We start from the raw sequence: 20,638 nt of genomic DNA on the forward strand, positions 1-20,638 counted from the left end.
AGCATCTTAGGTTCACCTCACAGCCGGTGGAAAAAAGGACTCTGGCAGAAATCATGTTGATGAATGCGGTTATTAACGTTACTGTTGTATGAAGCAGAGCAGGATCGAGTGTTGTGGAGCTCAGCAAGGCTGCTGGAGCGATTGTTAATGAGATGAACAACACACGCCTCGCGAGCAGCGGGACTTTTATTATGACGGGACACAGTCGCGGTACTCTGCGCAGATATGACGCAATTGACAGGCGACTCCCTCAGACGTTCCTGCTCCTTGGTAAAAATAGCAATTTTCTCACAATTTACAAATAGTTAGGATATTTTAAGTACTCAACTGAACAAAATATATAACACTGGCCTAGTGGTTCTTGGATATTTTACTGCAAAAATACTACATAGTGCACCTTTAGCCTACCATAGCATAGTGACTCAGAAACACATTTTGAAAGAAGGATTAAGGATGCATTGACTCAATATTTAAATACTGTTCATTTTGAACAAAAAAAAAGTTATATAGTGTTCCTTTTATATGTATTTTGTGGATAGTGTCCACACTGTCTGGCTATATATCTAAAAATATCATCTCTGGGAGTCATGGCTTTGTTAACATCTACGCTGATATGGTTCTTCAAAGACAATCAAAAGTGTTGAGAGGGCTGAAAACTATTAAAAAACACTCTCACTCCCAGAGATTTGTTTAATTCTTTGATCTTTGTAAGTCTTATGTTGCACCTTGATAGCTTTAGTTTCAAATTTCCCATTTGAGGTATATGACTATTGGAAATGATGTCTCTTCTTCAAGTATATTGTTTTCCACAGACTTTACTCATAAAAGAACAATTCCTATTAAAAACCCATTAGAATGACAATGTAATATTTTTGGTAATGCCTAAATTATAACTTTTATTTAGTATATTGAAGAAAAATGATAGGAATGCAAGAATGGAGCTCAGTGCTTCCCTAGTCCAAGGAATTCACTCTGTCCCTCCATGTATGGTCAAATTCAGCCAAATTTCCCTTTTTTTAGCCCACACCGTACACTTCAGCCAAATGATAGAGCTTGCTTTATTTCTCGTCCTCGTTTTAGATCTGATCTGACAGCTGGCCTTTCTGATTTTAATGGCCCTGGCAACAGAGCAATGCTTCTGTTAGGATATTTTCTCAGTCCAATTCCAGATGCAGAGTGAAATGTTTGGCCGGATCCAGAGGACACGATTGCACAAGAGCGTAAGTGGTTTTGGCTCCCCAAAACTAAACAGAAGAGCGCTCAGCTCCTAAATACTGTTTAGTTGCTCATTCTGAGAAAATCACCATCTGTTAACACAGAGATTAAGTGCTAAATTTCCACATAGCCCAAAATAAATAAGAATAAGTACATTAGCGTTTTCCCATTCTGTCATGCTCATAGACACACAGAAATACATAATGATTTCATGTAGTCAGTCATTATTACACAAATAATCCAGAGATTCCTGACAGTATATGATGGGAATCATGGCGTTTTTTCTATCTTTGCGATATTGACAGGTGACTATACATGATCTGACTTATTATACTTAACAAATAAATAAATATGGGGACATAAAATACATAAAATTAGTAAATATATAAACATTTACATTATTTTGTAATTTTATCATAGGCTACCCGTGCATTATCCCAAGCTTATGCCAAGTAAAAACAACAGTACATTTAAAGAAACAAAACAATACATCACATGAATGCCTCTGAGGTCATTTTCACAACTATCGATAATTGAGACACAAGATGGCATACCAGTTGCATGAGTATTAAATGAGAGCTGGTGAAAAGAGTCTGCGATGTGATACGAGAGACGTGAAAGTGTAGCTTCTGATGAGTGATACGATATTTAGCATTGCCATGAATGACTGAGAATAATAGGACATGTCAAACCACTGAATAGCATAACTGACCCATCAAAATCAAGTATTCCATAGAGCCGTGTAATAATACCCATTAATATATGGTCCTTTTGTTATCCTGTCAAAAAAACTTAGCATGAAACAGACCATCTCTGATTCTTGGATTAGGCCACAGATATAATCTTAATGGCATGTACCTGTTATTATAATCCTCATTCATGTGCCATTAAAATACTTGGAGGATCTTTGCACTGGAGAGTTTGGCTAATGACTATGGCCGAACATACATTTATGTATAACATACATAAAAAAAAAATCACTAATACATGAGACACAAATGCATCGAATTCAGCAGAAACATGAGCTATATTAATAATCTGTAGTTGCTCTAAATCAGTCGTATCAACTTTTACAATCGTGTTGCAAGTTAAAGAGAAGTGGACACATAAACGAGCCAACTAATAGCTCTTCCAAAACTCTTATTCTGACCTCAGTGTTTAGGCTATACGTGGTGGAATACATCTGTCAGGGTACAGAAACACAAAAGCAGCTCTATTATATTTAATGCATGAAAGTCATTGGTCAAAAATAGAAATGAATACCAGCGCTCTGCTTGTTGCTTCTCAAAAGGATCCTGAGTGAGGCCATTCCTGCTATGCAGTATCGCCTTATTATATCTTAATATATATATAATTAATAGTTTTATTTGACTACTAGCGCAATGAAGTGGATGAGTTTTAAAAGTTACTATTTGGTTTGAATGAACGTCACCATTTTTGTCATGTCACCGGTTGCTTTCATCATATAAAATTGCTAGTTTATTAAGACAAGAATTGTTTTACTTTCTTCCTTTTTGAAATGTTGCAAGAAATGTTGGAAGCAAAGCTGTAATTGGCAACACTTTATAGGTTGTTCCTGTGTCCTCAATCACTTTCCATCCTGTAAGTCTTTGTAATATTGTAATGTCCAGCTCCAAGGGTTTTTTCAACCAGCCCCACTGTCTTAGACATTATCCATAGTAGACATACATTTGTGTGTGTGTGTGTGTGTGTGTGTGTGTGTGTGTGTGTGTGTGTGTGTGTGTGTGTGTGTGTGTGTGTGTGTGTGTGTGTGTGTGTGTGTGTGTGTGTGTGTCATTAAGCATTAGCTTTGAAATTGTGCTGTAGTTAGACTCAAAAATGTCGTCCTTTTAAATAATATTAAAGAAATATCCAAATTAATGTGTTGATAATAGGCTTATCTATCGGATTATAGTGTTATCTAACTTCCTAGTCACACACTAAAAAACTGTATCTCATTATTGCTTATTTTTGTGGCTGACTTTAGCTCATACCATCCTGTTAAGTTCCATCCTGTTGTCTTGCCATTGTTATAAATAATAAAGCTGAAATATGTGAGTTTGCAAAGAGCATATTTCTGAAAGTCTGTTTGGTGTGCATTTTCACTGAAATATTCAAGTATATTTATTTTATAAAAAGTTAGAGTTTAAAGCGTAATACTTAACAGAATGGGTAACACTTGAGAATAATGTTCTGTCATTAATAAATAACATATAAGTAATGCACTTTTAACATTCTAGTAACTATACTATTTACTAACTAACATTCATGTTTCTTGTTAGTTTAAGCAATTTTAGTCCCATAATAAAAAATGAGGTAAGGCTTATTTATAAATGCTAGTTTTTACCACTTGCTTTTTTAGATGGTTACTGTAAAGGGCAGTGTTAAATGCAGATGAACATTTGGGCATATGAGGTCCCTTAAAAACGGCTTCATTCTCCACAGGATGGCTGTAGTTTTGTTTTTTTAATGCAGTGAGACAGCTCGGATTCATTAGACCTGGCTTACACAGAACTCTGCCACGTGTCCTGCTTCAGTACTGCTGAGTTCCTTCTCTGTGCAGAGTGATGTTATACCCATAATGCTTCATTTGCACTGTGACTTAATCACACTGTTCTATGTCAGAGTTTCCACTCAAGTCTACATGCATTGTGGCCGCCGTTTACATGAGGGGCCCATATCTGCTGTGGTCTGCCTAGAGCTCTGCAGCCATTAACCAGTCATATTAGGCCTCACAGGAAATAACAACAAGACAAGATTAACATTGAAACATTGAAGCTATTTAAAATTTAGCCTGCATAATATAGTAACAGGATGTATTTAGTCAAGGCAAGCTCCTATTTCAGAAAAATCATTAGCTTCACTATAAGCTATACACTCTTAAAAATACATTTATTGGCATTGATCCACGAACTTTAACAACCATGGACTCTTTCCATTGCCAAAATGATCAAAATGTTGTTAACCAAAATGTTTTTTTCTATGGCATCTTTGTGAAATAATTAGTTTTTTTCCTAAGTGTGTAACATTTTTTACAATAAATTTTATTTAAATGATTAGTTTACTTTAAAATGAAAATTAGCCCTTGATTGACTCACCCTCAAGTCAACCTACACTGTAAAAAAAAATATGTTCAATAAGTTATGACAACATATGTTTTTACATTGTTTTAACTCAAAATAAGTTAAGAAATGTTAAACTTCTTTTTATTGGTTATACAAGATGTAACTAATTTTTTAAAGTCAGTTTAACATAATTTAAGTTGAAATAACTTAAACATCCAAGTCGATTGTACTGCAAAAGTTCAAAATTTGCCTTTTTTTTTTACAGTGTAGGTGTATATGACTTGTATATGACTTGAGGTGTATATCTTCTTTCAGACAAAACACAAGGAAGTTATATAAAAAATATCCTGGCACTTCCAAGCTTTATAATGGCAGTGAACGGGGTGAGTGAACGAAGATGTATGTGAGTGTATTTGAGCTTGTAGGGTCCACGGGGGAAAAGGGGGCCGTTTTGTGGCGTGCGTGGCTGGCTAGCACCACCGGCGCTGAAGAAAACCGGGGTACCACTTATTGGCCCGGAGGTAGATAGTAGGTTAAAATCTAGTTAAAGAGGAAAGGGAACATAGGTGGACCCGCCAGAGGGGAAGGGGGTGTCTTCTCAATTACATGTTTCTGAAGGAGGGACTTCATAGAACAAGGAAATCATCAGGCCGTTTTTAGGACAGAGAAAACAGCGCTGTACAGATAAGTAAATTGTGTGAAAAATACTGTTTTTTTACACGCGAAACATGAACTCATGTTATATTGCACACTGTAAACATAATCAAAGCTTCGAAAACACGCGAAGAATGGGACCTTTAAAGTGTGTGCACTGTAGAATGAAATGACAAGTTTGTAATCGGGGGGGGGGGGGGATATAAATATAATATAAATATAAATATAATAATATAATATATTTATATAATAAATATAAATATAATGGATATAAATCCATAAACAATTTATATTTTATACATTTCATTATTGTACCATTACAGTTGATTACTAACTAATAACTATCAAATCAAACAAGTGCAATTACAATAAATAAATAAAAATGTAGTTTTATTCCCTTCCAGTGCCATAACATGCATCTCGAAGTCGCAATACGCAATGCGCATGCGCGGTCAGAACTGCTGTGGTAGAACTGTGGTTGGGGTAAAACTGTGGCTCTTTGGCTCTGCAGTCAGACCCTTCTCAACCATTTATGTTCACATTCTTCTTATGAAGCCAGCTATGTTTTCATTTTTCACACCAAAAGTTTAGTATGCATGTTTAGTGGACCATTTTAAAATGTTATGATAGGCCTATGTATATGTATATGTGTTTTCTAAGGGATTATGATGCCTTTGTATGACAATCTGATGGGGCATTTTACACTGTGAAATTATCCTACCTGTTTATTTCATAATGGCATGACAATCTGATGGGGCGCTTGGCACTGTAAAATCATCCTACCTGTTTATTTCATACTGGTATGGAGAATTACTCTAAATAAAAAACAAAAAATAAAGAATTCAATAAAATAACAATTTAAATGTACCAGTTTATTCTGAAATTATTAAATGTAATTAAATAATTAATTTAATCAAATATGAATTAAATAATTAAATAAATAAATGTATCTATTTGTAAAATTACATGAAAACACAACATTTATTGTTTAATATTTCACAATTACCTCTTCCACACACACTGTTGTTTAAATATGTTTTTCATTATTAAATGTGCTTTTCAAAAAGTTATAATATCATAATTTCATAATATGCTGCATTTACGAATGACGGCAATTTGACGAATCATGCATTTCCAAAGCACGATTTTCCCAAAGATTTCTTTCATAATAATAGAGGACATTTTGCAATTGCCAATAAACACGCAGTGGGGGGTGCTTGGCCCTGAATGGATAACTTTTTTCTGTCTGGGTCTGGCAAGTGGCAAAGGGAAATTGGGGAATTGATTGGAAATGAATATGGCGGTAGGAATAGATGATCAAAATAGAAACGCACTACCTTAAACAGCCACAGTTCTCATAGTTTTCAGGTTTTAAGAAAATGTAGAAAAATGTCAAAATACATTTTCAGTCACAAATAAGAAATGAGAAGCCTTGGTGTTTTCCGTGACGTCTTTTAAAAAATTAGAATGAGAAATTATCAGCATATTATTATGAAAAACGGCTTTTTGAAAAAGCATGCATGTATTAATGAAAAAAATAGATTTTCGAACATAACAATAGTGTATGGAAGAGGTAATTGTGAAATATATTAAACAAAATAGATTTATTTATTTATTTAATTAATTAAATTAACTATTTAATTAAATTAATAAATACATTTTTTAATAAATTATTTAATTTCAGAATAAACTGGTACATTTAATTGCTGTTTTATTGAATTCATTATTTATTGAATTATTTCATTTTGAGTAATTTGGTCCTCCATAAATTATCCTACCTGTCTATAAAATCATCCTACCTGTTTATTTGACAATCTATTGGGGCGTTTTGCACTGTAAAATCATCCTACCTGTATATAAAATACCCGTTTTTGCACTGTAAAATAGTTTCCCCCAATAGGATTCTTTGGTAAATGTACGCTGAATTATTTCATGCAAATTAGTCACATAGGCTTACGTTAACACGCAGTAGGATTTTTTGATGCGGTAGGATGGATCGATAGATATAGCCATAACTTTGCGCTACGGTATGAAAATCTGACAAGGTAGGGAAAAATCGACAGAACACCGGGAACTTTTATCGCTGGGACAGTTCCATCAAAAACACACTTTGGTGACGTTGATTTGGTGAAGTCCTGTGACGGCAGTGAGTGCAGCGTTTATAGGCGTGCATTTGCTCTTTTGCTCTGGTCGCTTGCGCGCACCCTTCCAGGAGAAGAGCCAAGGAAATTCCGCCCCATCTACGTCACACAGAGACCCATACTCGAAAAAACTTTCCGAAACTTGTGAGAAACCGGAAGGAGTATTTGATGGAAATACTCCATCAAACGTCCAACTTAGTTTTTGAAAGTTTGTTTAGGATGGCAATCCAAATCTTTAACAGTGTAAAAAGCTTTTAACTGTAATGGCCCTATCACACACCTGGCACTGTTTTTTTGCTGCTCAAAGCAGTTATCATTTTCACATCCTGCATCACATTGTTTAAATAGCAAATGCATTTGCGCCAATTTGTGCTCATGGGTGTGCTGGTCTAAAAAAAAGGTGCTTTCAGGCACATTGCTATTCTGAGGCAATTGAAAACGACTGCTGCATTGAGCAACTGAAACTAAAGTCAATTGCACAATATGTTTTTTGTTATTTAAAGCGTGTTAGTAATATGCACCTAAAGGCAGGTCCATGGCGCGCGTACATTTAGCTTATTATGCAGAAGCACAAACATTTTTAAATATGAAAAATGAAAGGATTAAAATGTAAAAGATTATTATTCTGTACATGAATATAAAAAAAATGCCTACATGTCACAATGGACAGTGATGGCATGTATCAGAATTATTTGCAGTAATGACAAGCAAGCAGGCGTCATTGGACGAGCAGATCGGTTTCCTCGCTAGAGAAGCATTCAGCGAATCCAAAGCACGAACACAAATGGCTTTTAAAGAGACTGGGAGATGAGACTCTTGATTGTTTTTTTTTTTACATGTTATTCCCAAAAACACTCATGACTCATTACGAGAAAAGGCCCTTTGTCATAAGAGGATCAGACAGCAGATGCGGAGAAATAACGTCACTTTAATAGAAATCGGAGAGTTCAATACAAAACAGAAAGTGAAACTCAGAGCTACGGTTGTAGAATAAAGTTCAAACTCAGGTCTCTGCTTTTAGACAGTAGGCTACAACCGCAGTCAGGCCGGAGGTAAGTGAGTGAGGGCTCCGTGTGACAGGGAAAAGGAGCAGGCAGGCCTTTCCCAGGGAGAGGTAGAGACGAGTGATGATTCTCCGGCTCAGTGGAGTTCTCTTAATATAAATCAGCTACCAACACGGCAGGACTCAGACACGACAGAGACAAACAGGTGTTCTGAACACATAAGATAATGCAATACTCAGGCCAAGATGGGTAGGAAGAGGGGAAAGAAATAGGATCGTGGTGGAGGAAAAGAGGAATCAGGTGAGGAAGGGAATGCTACGGCTAATAGTAAAAGAGCAGCTGAGGGGAATAAAGATCAAATGAGAGGGTGTGTGCATCAATGAGGAAAGAACAGTGATGAGTGAAAGAGAGAGAAACAGGATCATGACACCCTTTTAGACCATGCGGAGGGCATGTCGACCATTTTAGACCATGAGCTTAGATTGTTAAAATTGGGCCCTATATCTGTGTGGAGTTTGTTTATGAAGAATGGCCGAATATTTTAACAGGTGTTATGTGTGTCGCAGATTTCTGTCGACTTTTCAGGCCAAACAGGTTTGCAAAATGGGCTGAATAGATTCACCATTCACACCAGAAGTGTTTTTGTGCACGCGCCCCATTAAGTCGCAAAATATGCGGAATTAATAATAATAATACATTTTATTTATAATGCACTTTATATTAAACAAAATCTCAAAGTGCTACAGAATTAAAAACAATCAACAACAATAAATGAATAAGTAAATGAATAAAATAAAATAAATAACTGAAAAAAATAAAAATAAAGAAGTAACAAGTCAATTTCAAAGCTCTGCTAAAAAGGTGCAAGACCACGCTTAAAAGCATCTATAGTCTGTGGAGTGCGCAGGTGGTCAGGGAGAGCATTCCACAGACTGGGGGCTGCAGAGTAGAAGGCCCGATCTCCCATAGTACGGACATTGGTCAAGGGAGTCTTAAGACGAAACAGAGAAACAGAGCGGAGGTTATGAGTGGCTGTTTGTGTGGTGAGGAGTTCCTTGAGATAGGAGGGAGCATCACCATGGATGCACTGGTGCGTAAGGAGAGAGATCTTGTACTCGATCCTGAACGACACAGGAAGCCAGTGGAGTGATTTTAGAATGGGGGTGATATGGTCGTATTTGCGCACCCTCATGAGGATCCTAGCAGCACTGTTCTGAATACACTGCAGCCTCTGGAGATTTTTGCTAGGGATGCCGATAAGGAGCGCATTGCAGTAGTCCAGCCTGGAGGAGATAAAGGCGTGGACAAGCTTCTCCGCATCTGCCAGTGTTAGAATGGGACGAAATTAGGCATGTAACGATACACTCCTGTTCATCACAATGCTGAACTCACAATAAGATACGGTAAAAGGTTAACAAAAAATGTACTGTTGATTAAAATGCTTAATTTGGTATTTTGTTGAGGGTGGAAATTAATCGGCCTGGACTTGCTGCTGGTAACCCAGTGCACAGGACAATGCTGACGCCAGAATAAAAATGAGCATGATTCTGAAGCTGAAAATATAGATGAATAGCCTATGCTTGCACTCTGTCATATTTACTCTGTTATATTTATATTTAAAACTTTTTACTGGTAACATAAGACATTTGGCATTATCAGGACCCACAGATATTCCCCCATTGCATTATTATATTCAACATTATACTGTACTGTTATAGTAGTTTAATGTAGTACTGACACTAAAACTGTGAAAACATTTTTTCACAGATTTTTTTTTTCTCACACAGAAATTACATTTTCATTTTGGGTGAACTATACACAATACAGATTGTCAATATCCACGATACATATTGTTGCATTTTTTGTTGCAATATATACACCGATCAGGCATAACATTGTCCTAATATTGTGTTGGTCGCCCTTTTGCTGCCAAAAACAACCCTGACCCGTCGATGCATGGACTCCACTAGACCCCTAAATATGTGCTGTGGTATCTGGCACCAACATGTTAGCAGCAGATCATTTAAGTCTTGTAAGTTGTGAGGTAAGGCCTCTATGGGTCAGATTTGTTTGTCCAGCACAATCTGTGATTCTTTATTGGATTAAGATCTGGGCAATTTAGAGGCCATGTCAACACCTCAAGCTCAAACACCACTTGTTGTGCTCTATAAACCATTCCTGAACTATTTTTGCTTTGTGGCAGGGCACATTATCCTGCTGAAAGAGGCCACAGCCACCAGGGAATACCGTTTCCATGAAAGGGTGTACATGGTCTGCAACAATGCTTAGGTAGTTGGTACATGTTAAAGTAACATTCACATGGATAGCAGAACCCATTGTTTCCCAGCAGATTGCCCAAAGCATCACACTGCCTCCGTTGCCTTGCCTTCTTCCAATAGTGCATCCTGGTGCCATGTGTTCCCCAGGTAAGCGACGCAACAAATTGCGATGAACTGTGTATTCTGACACCTTTCTATCAGAAGCAGCATTAACTTCTTGAGCAATTTGAGCTCTAGTAGCTCGTCTGTTTGATTGGACCACATGGACCAGCCATCGCTCCCCATGTGCATCAATAAGCCTTGGCCCGGTCCATGACCCTGTCGCTGGTTCACCACTGTTCCTTCCTTGGACCACTTTTGATAGACACTGACCACTGCGGGAACACCCCACAAGAGCTGCAGTTTTGGAGATGCTCACCATCACAATTGGCCCTTTCAAACTCATTCAAAATCTTATGCTTGCCCATTATTTTTCCTGCTTATAACACATCAATTTAAGGACAAAATGTTCACTTGCTGCCTAATATATCCCACCCACTAACAGGTGCAGTGATGAAGAGATAATCAGTGTTATTCACTTTGCCTGTTAGTGGTCCTAAAGTTATGCCTAACGTTATCGGTGTTTCGTGACGCAATATATTGTTACACCCCTAGTCGGAATATTATGACACCTTTTTTCTTTTTCACAATACTGAATTAATGAGTGTAAACTGTTGGTTGGTGTCTTTAGAAGAAGTATATGTTATGAATTTTACATAAATAACAACAATCCCATGCTATGGGCACAGCCATTGATACAGGCAGCAGCGGAAGTTTCTTTGCGCTATTGTTTGAAGCTTCACATTTTTGAACACAGAAGTTTGATAAAGGCCTATTGTATTGCTTTTTTCCGTGTTTCATGTTTTAAAATGTTTAAATGTGTCTAGAGACTCGGGTGTACCATTGCTCTCACTGATTGTTTGGTCTGAAGAGTACGTAATAGTCAGTGAATTCAGGTTAAATGGGACAAGTCATCTCAATGGCAACCTTAAGTTAACAATGTTAGCTTCGGTAACTTTTAGGTACTCTCCAACACTGCACTGAAAATATAAGTAAAGTCCATTTGAATAATCACATACAGAAGAATATGTATTGTTTTAAAACAATAGAAGGTGCTTTCACAGATGCCATGGGTCCATTTGGCAATTCTGAGGTGTGTGAATTTCATGTGTTTAAAAATAAGAAGTCAGTACATTGAGTTTAAATTAAAGTTATTGTGATCTCGCAAAATGTGTCATTTATGTGATTAAATAGAGAGCCCTGTGTGTGGTGTTGGCATGGGCTGGTCTGTAGATTTTGGCAAAAAATCAAGAAGAGACGGGGTGACAAGCGAGTGGATAATATTCAGTTGATCAGAAGAATAGCATTAATGGCTTTCCCAGACTGAGAAGATCCCTCAGAACATTGTGTCCAATTCCCTGTCAAAAAGTAAAAAGTGCACTGAGAGAAATATTTTTAAATGGAAAAAGGCATTAGCATGCAAGCCACAACTAAGCTTTTGGAAATTATTTTTCGTCATGTTCATTTTTGTGTGTTTATTTATCATGCACCAAGAAATGTGATGACGCAAACGATGTGAATTAATGATGAGATTAAGTGCTGTCTCCACGTGAGCTTTGTAATCTTTTTTTGCTCATCCAGTTATGATGCTTTATGAGAGCATACGAAAAGAGAGACACAACTGAGCTTTAATCTGTAAAACCTCAGAGGACATAAGATCAGTTTTCCACAAAATCACATGCAACTCGTGCTGCTTTTGGGAAATGCAGCACAGATAAGTCAGATATAACTAACTATATACAGTAACAATGACTATAACAATGGAACATAACATTGACTAACTACTACTAACGATATAACAATGAACATAACTATATAATGTTGACTATAAATCCTCACATAAACCCATAATAATAATACATTTAATTTGCACCTGTGCTTTTCCTATACCTGTATAACAACAAGTTAGCCTGACAAGCCAGACCCACATCAAGATGTTTGGTCTGGAAACTCACCATTGACAGCTCAATCCGAGGGGCGGGATAAACGGTTGTCTTTCAAACTCCCTCTGCACGCGATAGGATAGCGCTACACCAACCAGAGCAACGAAGGTGAAACATGTAAAGTGGAGCCGCCCGCCCACACCCCAGCAGCAATATCTGTTAGTAAAATTTATTGCAAAACAACTCATTATGTCAGTGTGTAATAAACAGTTAGGGAAATATAGAAATTAAAGCCAATCTCCTCCCAAAAATCCTGAAAAATACTAGGACCAACCACCTGGGAACGATCAAGACATTTGGCTTCACTTTTCAGGATGTGTGTAGCACACTTGGTCAGAGTTGTAAACACAACAGCGTTCTTCTTCCACAAGCGGGTTTGGCATCACCACATTTGTTTCCAAGTGGAGCGTCTCGTGAAGTAGAATTCAACCAATCATGAGGACTTCGAAACTCCTGATGTGTGTCCAGAAAAGCGTGCCAGATGCATCAGACGTTCAGGCCAACGGTTACGATTCTGCCACAATTCTGCGCGTCCAAGATCATATTTAGAGCGCGCGAAAGGGCATTTTGCATGCACGTGAACTGAGTTTTGCGGAGAAATGTTCGTCTCGCAAATAAAAAAAAGTATTTTGAGCGAACCAATTTCAACGTATTTTAGCGTGGGTATTAGAGTAATAGACGTAAATAGAGAAATAAACGTATTTTAAATGCAAAATGGATTTTCGTTTGCTTGAAATACTTTCTTATTTGCGAGACAAACATTTCTCTGCAAAACTCAGTTCACGTGCCTGCAAAATCCCCCTTTGTGTGCTTAAAATATGATCTTGCACACGCAAAATTGTGGCAGAATTGTAACCCCATAACGGTCCGTGATGGCTGAGACTACAATGTAACTCGTAACTTTGACTGCAAAGATGACTAACTAAAACGATAACATTGACTACAATAACAATGACTATAAAGATGATATCACGATGACAATAAAGATGACTATAACAATGACTATAAAGATGATAGAACGATGACTAACGATATACCAATGACTATAAAGATGATAGAACGATGACTAACGATATACCAATGACTATAAAGATGATAGAACGATGATTATAAAGATGACTATAACAATGACTATAAAGATGATAGAACGATGACTAACGATATACCAATGACTATACAGATGATATAACGATGACTATAAAGATGACTATAACAATGATGTGACGATGACTATAACCATATAATATTGACTGTGACGATAACTATAATAAAAAAAGACTAACGATGAGCCGATGACTGTAACGTTCACTGTAATGATGACTAACAATATAGCAATGGCTATAACGATATAACAATGATACGTTGACTATAACAATGACTAGCCTATATAAACAGATACTTCAAGTATCACACAAATGCAATTCAATGAACATGTCTTTTTTTAGGCTTGTCAAACCAGCTCACACTCATTTCTTCAGGCTATAAGATAAATAAGCCTGATCTCTTATTTTTTTATTTAACACTTCGATGACTGCAACATCAGTAATGACTGTGACTGGTTCAAAATCGAAATCTTGCATCAAGTGTCCTCTTCACAAAACTAATTTTTTTACAGTAAATGAAAATATAGTGGAAAACCTATTAACATATTTAACTCAAGTTATTCAATGCATCATGGAAGTGCATTTCTGCAAGTCACAAAGTTATGAAAGTACAAATAAGAGAAGTTCAAGCTTCTGACCGAAGAGAAAATGAGGTACTTGGATAGAACCAGTCAGGTGAATATTCATAGGACTGCACAAGGGACAATCAGAAAAAAGAAGTACTCTGTTATTGGTTTTGCAATCCAAAGCATACAACTGGTTGTAATTTCAACTTAATGTATGAAATTACATGAAATTACTGTAAATTGTGATAAATGGATAATATTGTCCTCCAGGAGCATACATTTATGAGGTCTGATCCACAACGGAACATTAAGGTTATAGTGCAGTGTTCAATTTTCACATGTATAAGTAGCATATGGAAGTGCATAAATAATGATGCATGCACAGACAGACTTCCTTTTTCTCTGGCTGTCTGAAAATATACGAAATGTTCTGTCACTTAAATGATAAACAATTCCTAGTTGTGAAGTCACTTTTCATAGCAAATCATTTAGGTAGATCTAAAACTTAAAATGCAAAAATAACAACAAAAATTGAAAGTAGCACTAGGTTACATTTTGTTTCCTTAATGCCTTTTTTAATGTGGAGTTATAGCTGTTATGCTTCTACAGAAACTCACACATAAAGCACTTACACCCAGACCTTCACCCACTAATGCCATACAGGAAGTTGCACAACACCCATTTGACTGTGATACTGAGCACACAAAAATCACACGGTTAAACCTCGACTTTAAACATTGTAGACTGTGCTTATTTGCGTTAAATAATGATCTGCTGCACTCTATTATATGCATTAAGAATTTGTAATCATTTCTGTTGGTGCACACTGAGGGGATGAAGGAAGACATAGTTAGGGAACTCTTCCTCATTTCACCAGAGGAAGTATGTGGCTATGTGCTGTTTTCAGTAGACCAGCGCTCAGTTTAGATAAGCCTGCAGTTCAGTGCAGGCCACTCAGAACTCGACTGTTGTTACTGCCGGCCTTCGGCCTGAGAACAGGGCAGTATTTCTTTACTCTAAACCACCTGCTTCAACTTTAGTTGGAGCTGCCAGCCAGAACTGAAGCTTTTGCCCTCTGGAGGAAACATGGATATTTAACAACTTAAAGTGAGAGGTAAGAAAACTAATTTATGTGCCTAACATATTTCTGTTGGTGTGGAGTCGGAAAAAGAAATGGAGTTTTGACATTTATAGGCTGTTTCATTGGAAAACGAAAGAAAGTCAAGTGATAGAATGTTTTTTGGCTGTTATCCATTGAGATTTATTTACTTCCAGAATCCTCCCCCTACCCATGCTTTAATATATCATGTTTACAATAAAGATAGTGAGTGTGCACATGCCACTTCTATGTTTTTATGCCAAAATTCATCATCCATGTTGATGGTTAAAGGCCCATTATATAAAAGGTCAATCTATGAAAAAATTATAATGTGACGCACAATGTTTTGCTGCACTGTAGTTTAATGTGTTATATTCTGTGGAAAATAGTGTTAGATCTGCACTCTCCGCAGCTTCCCTGTTCTATTTTTTTTGTTAGTGATAACACATTAGTTGAGAGGAAGTTGCAAAATTAAAACGGCTGTTGCATTAGCTGTCAGAGTATCAAATGCAAATCCCATACCCTCCATTGTATAAACATGAAATATGCATTTCAAATTCTAGCTTCTGCAGAGCTGCGGGCTCTATAACCTGTCATCATGGGCAATGTGATGAGGCAGGAAAAGTCAAACCCAGAGCCTAACAGCTTTGACACCATGTTTAAAGGTAAGCTATGGTTCTTCACCTGCTGTACACCTAAATATGCTTTAATATAAATCTTTGACATAACTCATATTGTTCACAGACTCTGACAGTCTTGTGGTGCTTGCTGATTATCCGTGTCGTGACATTAGTGAACCTATCTTTAAGATTGGGGACAAACTTAAAGGTCTTTCAGAGTAAGTGTTCTTTTAAGAAAATATAATGTGTTTCATGCTATATAACAACAAACACTGTAATTCATCATGCATCAGCACCTTGTGACATCTTTTATTTTAATATTCATGTTAATATACAAATACAGTATGTATAAAAATGTATTTTAATGTTCTTGTTAATGGATACTTTACAGAGATGGTTGCTGGTGGAAAGTGCGTTCTCTTCAAACAGGAACTGAGAATTACATTCCCACTAATCATGTAGCGAAAGTTTATCATGGGTAATTATGGAAAGATTATCTGATGATTATGTTTCACGATGATCATAGAAATCCATTCGCAAATGCAGAATATTTCCTGTTATCTCTTGCAGAACATTTCGAATGTCAAATCAATTTTTTTAAGTACAACACTTTCTGTAGAAAATATGATCAATAAGTTATGACAACATGTTTTTACATTGCTTTAACTCATCAAAATAAGTCAAATAATTGTATAAGTTATACAAGATTTAGTTAACTCATTTCTTAATTTAAGTCAGTTTAATGGAATTTAAGTAAATTACTTAAACATCCAAGTTGATTGTACCTAAAAATAAAGCAGCAAGATTTGTTTAGGTTTTTTTTTTGCTCACAGAGGCTGTATTTATTCGATAAAAAATACACACAAATTTTGTGAAACTTTTGAAAATTTGAAATAAGCGTTTATATATATATATATATATAGTAAAAAAAAATCTATGCTGATTTGGTGCTCGAAAACTATTTCTCGTTGCTTATCAATGTTGCTTAACATTTGTGTGGAAACTGTGATGTATTTCCAGAATTTTTGATGATTATAAAGTTCAAAAGAACAGCATTTATATGAAACATTAGAAATGTCTTTACTATCTATTTTAATTGATTTACATTAATTAATTATTTAATTTGATTCATTTTAGTGAATGCATCCTTGCTGAATAAAATTATTAATTTCTTTAACAAAAAAAAACTTTGAACAGCAGTGTACATATTTAGATTTTATTACACACTGCACGGTATGCACTTCACTCTGTGTCACGCGAAACACTGATCTTAGTAAAATTAACCCAGACATTGAATTTAGAATATAGGTTATTGTTATTTATACAAGATCGTCATTCTGATACAATAAGGACTAAAATAATCCATTCCATTGAATTGTGACGTCATTATTTTCTGTCGTTAGCATAATTTCCTCTTTGGGATTTCATGTTTCTAAAGATGGCTGTTTGAGGGGGTTAGCAGACAGAAGGCAGAAGAGCTTTTGTTATTGCCTGGCAACAGTGTCGGATCATTCCTTATAAGAGAAAGTCCACAAGAGAGAGGTAAGTACCAGGAAGTGTTCTTGTCCACAAGTTTATATTGCAGAAAGGTTTCCACTCACACGGATTTTGGTGTCAGCGTGAGTCCAAATGACACCGGCTGCTGTTCCCTGCAGGTGTGTATTCTCTCTCTGTGAGACACAGGACTGTGAAGCACTATAAGATATTCCGTCTGACTAATAGCTGGTACTACATCTCACCACGGCTAACCTTCCAGTGTCTGGAGGACATGGTCAATCACTACTCCGGTGAGGGCTAAAGACATATCTGCCGGACAGAATATTCGAATGTACAATGTGTGTGTAATGCATTAACGTGGATGTGTTTTGATTTCCCCTCAGATTCGTCAGACGGTATATGTTGTGTTCTCAGCGCTCCGTGTCTGGCTCTGTCCAACCCTGCCCCCAGCTCAACCCAGGATGCACCACCTGTAATGATGCGCCGTAACTTGGATTGGAAGAAAGTGAATAAGTATGTCTCGCATGTATATGATTTTAGATCATATTAAGCATTTCCTCCACTTTGTAGAGCTTTCATGTGAGCTGGGAATGATTGGAGTATGAATATGTCTCCACATGAATAGGTCGCAGCTGCTGAGCTCAAGCGGGATGGATACTGTGGAGAGCAAAGATAACATGATGAGCTACGGGGTGAGGAGCAGCATAGCCGCCTATCTGTCTTTAACATCTGTACCTGAGCAGGAGAACGCCAAAGGCCGCAAGAAGAAGAGCAAGTCTGTCTACGTGATGCCTGACCACAGTAATATGAATTTAGAGGACAACTATTAGCTTAACTTTTAAGTGACACATCTGTGGTAACTGGTAATATTTTTGCATTGTACTAGTCAAATCTTTCAAATACATGTTTGTCCAGGTCAAATTTAACCCTAAATTCAAATTGCAGAAAAATAAGTCAAAATAACATAAAGGAAATCTGTTTTAGGACCATTAAGATTGTTTTTGTTCTGTGAAAATTTCTATGAAATTTTCCATATGTTTGGATGTTGAACATCTTTCTTAACATTCCAATTATTCTCAGTGGTTTAGTCATTAGATTCTTATTAATGTAATGCAATGACATTTTTTATTTATTTTAAATATATACCAGCATATATTAATGGTAATACAACATATACTACTGGGATATGTAAATATTATACCATTTAAATTTAAACTGTGTCCAAATGAAAAATGCCTTAAAAATTCTATAAGTACAATATACTTTTTTAATTTTAATTTTAGGGTGAATATGACCCAGACACATTCCTTATGGGTGTTTGTGAGATTCATTCTATTTGCAACTTCACTATTAAAGTAAATCAAGAAAAATGCACACTACTTTTTTCCTTGATTTACTTTATATTATATATTTTTATTTTGTCACCTACAGTGACATTTTCAGGGGATGTGCATGCTTTTTTGTACTTTTAACCTGCACTATTAAGTCGCACACCCTTTCTTCTTTATAAACACTGAAGCCAAAACTGTTATTGTAATATGCAGCAAAAGAATGTTCTAGAAACAAGTGAATATTGCAGTATACTTTTTATGGATATTTGTGGGTGGATGTAAATGTGTAAGCATGTATAACAATGTACATATGTCTTTGTCTTTATTTTTCATCAAACTAGTTTAATTAAATAAATGAGGAAAGAGCAGTGACATTTTCTCTTATATTTGAATAAAACTTTGCTTTTGCAATGTTTTCTAGTGCTTATTGCTCTTGAGACATGAAAAAAGATAAAGAAACTGTTTAATATTTACATCTTAATTGTAATGCAGAAACACATTGAGCCTTTATCCTCTATCCAAACAGCCACACAAACAAACTCTCAATGTTTGGCTCGTGTTGTGTTCATACAGTGCATTACTTTAATGGTAACCATATGGAGTGTCGTTAATTAGAGACATGTATTCCTATCAAACAGTCAGCTCATGCAACACAAGCAAGCCATAAAGAGAGCTGAAACAAAGACATTAGATTAAAGACTAATAGCTTTTATCATCAAATGGCTCTGCATATTGTTGAAATAAATCTAATAATCATTACTCAATGGATTTAGACTCACATAAAAAGCATTAACATTTAAATATGCAGTCCAAAATAGATGTTGCGATCAATTGTGACATTGTTTTCAGAGAAATTAAGAACGATTCCCTCCAAATTTTCATACGTATGCTTCTAAACGTTTTACTTTGAGTTTTTTTAATTATTACTGTAATGATAATAGTTCAGACTGTGATCAATTTTCTTTCACAGAATGTTGTTTTAGTCAGACAACAAAAATGATGGTTTGGATCACACCAACAGAATGTGATTAATGGTTGGTTTCATTTTGTTAGTTAATGAGTCTGAATCTGGGTAATTCCAGTAGACAAACAAGTTTTGCTAACTTTCCCTGCAATATAAACATAATAAACCTTCCACCTAAAAGCCAAAATTATACTCTATATCTTGTTTTGTACAGCTCAGTTTGTTTTATGGAAAGATCACATCTACCTCTCACATGGTCTACTAAACTAGTGACAGAAAGCCACATGCACCTAAAAATAGCCTCACTCTTGCTGTTTTATCAGATTGTACTTGATTGGCTGAAGTATGAGTAAGCATTTTCTGTTTTGCAACATATAGGTTTTATGAAAGCATATGGAGCTCACATTTGGTGGTAGACATATGCTTGGTTTGATGTAGAAATTATTACAAGATCTTTTCTTCTGCTGCTGCTCTCATGGACATTGTAATTTACTGCTACCAATTCATCAGTTAGTGATCTCAAACGATGGGCTAAAATTGTTTCCAGCCCCAAACTAGCCTATAACTATTCAAAAAAATCGACTCAGAATCAGTAGTTTGACAATATAAAGTGCTCAAAATGCATATAACATGTGTTAAACATTCCATGCCATAGGTGGGAGAAGATCAAAGGTGCAGATCAAAGGTAAATCTGAAACCATAATGCTCATAATTGCCAATGAACACATGGCCAGAAGGATTCATGTCTGAGACAGACATTTCCCATAGCAAGCCAAAGTAAAGCATGTTATCTCACAGTTCAGCCTCTGAAAAATTAACAAATCCTGGTCTAGCATTAGATATTATCACGAGTCTTCAGATTGTAGCTCCTGGACTTTGTTCCTAAATAGTCTAACTAGATAGACTCCAAGGGCAGGTTTCCTAGAGATGGGATGGATGTGGTAGATGAAGATAAAGACCTATTTTTCCCCCCGCTGTGGTAACATCTCTAACATGTGTGTGAACTAACAAACTAACAGTCCTCAAGATCAAGCAAAACCCCAGAAGCAGTATGTGGT

The 20,638-nt window shown here is 36.2% G+C and overlaps 1 protein-coding gene across 1 annotated transcript; it reads left to right on the forward strand.

Annotated features, from left to right (window-relative positions):
- The first annotated feature begins 14,815 nt into the window (after window positions 1–14,815).
- On the forward strand, window positions 14,816–19,028 carry sla1a (Src like adaptor 1a). The gene is made up of 8 exons (XM_067425371.1): window positions 14,816–15,183; window positions 15,732–15,833; window positions 15,913–16,006; window positions 16,180–16,266; window positions 17,227–17,330; window positions 17,444–17,575; window positions 17,669–17,798; window positions 17,911–19,028. The coding sequence occupies exons 2-8, from the start codon at window positions 15,767–15,769 to the stop codon at window positions 18,113–18,115; spliced, it is 819 nt and encodes a 272-aa protein (XP_067281472.1). The 5' UTR covers window positions 14,816–15,183; window positions 15,732–15,766; the 3' UTR covers window positions 18,116–19,028.
- The last annotated feature ends 1,610 nt before the right edge of the window (window positions 19,029–20,638 follow it).

Source organism: Pseudorasbora parva, chromosome 19 (genome assembly GCF_024679245.1).
Source record: "Pseudorasbora parva isolate DD20220531a chromosome 19, ASM2467924v1, whole genome shotgun sequence".
Taxonomy (NCBI): domain Eukaryota; kingdom Metazoa; phylum Chordata; class Actinopteri; order Cypriniformes; family Gobionidae; genus Pseudorasbora; species Pseudorasbora parva.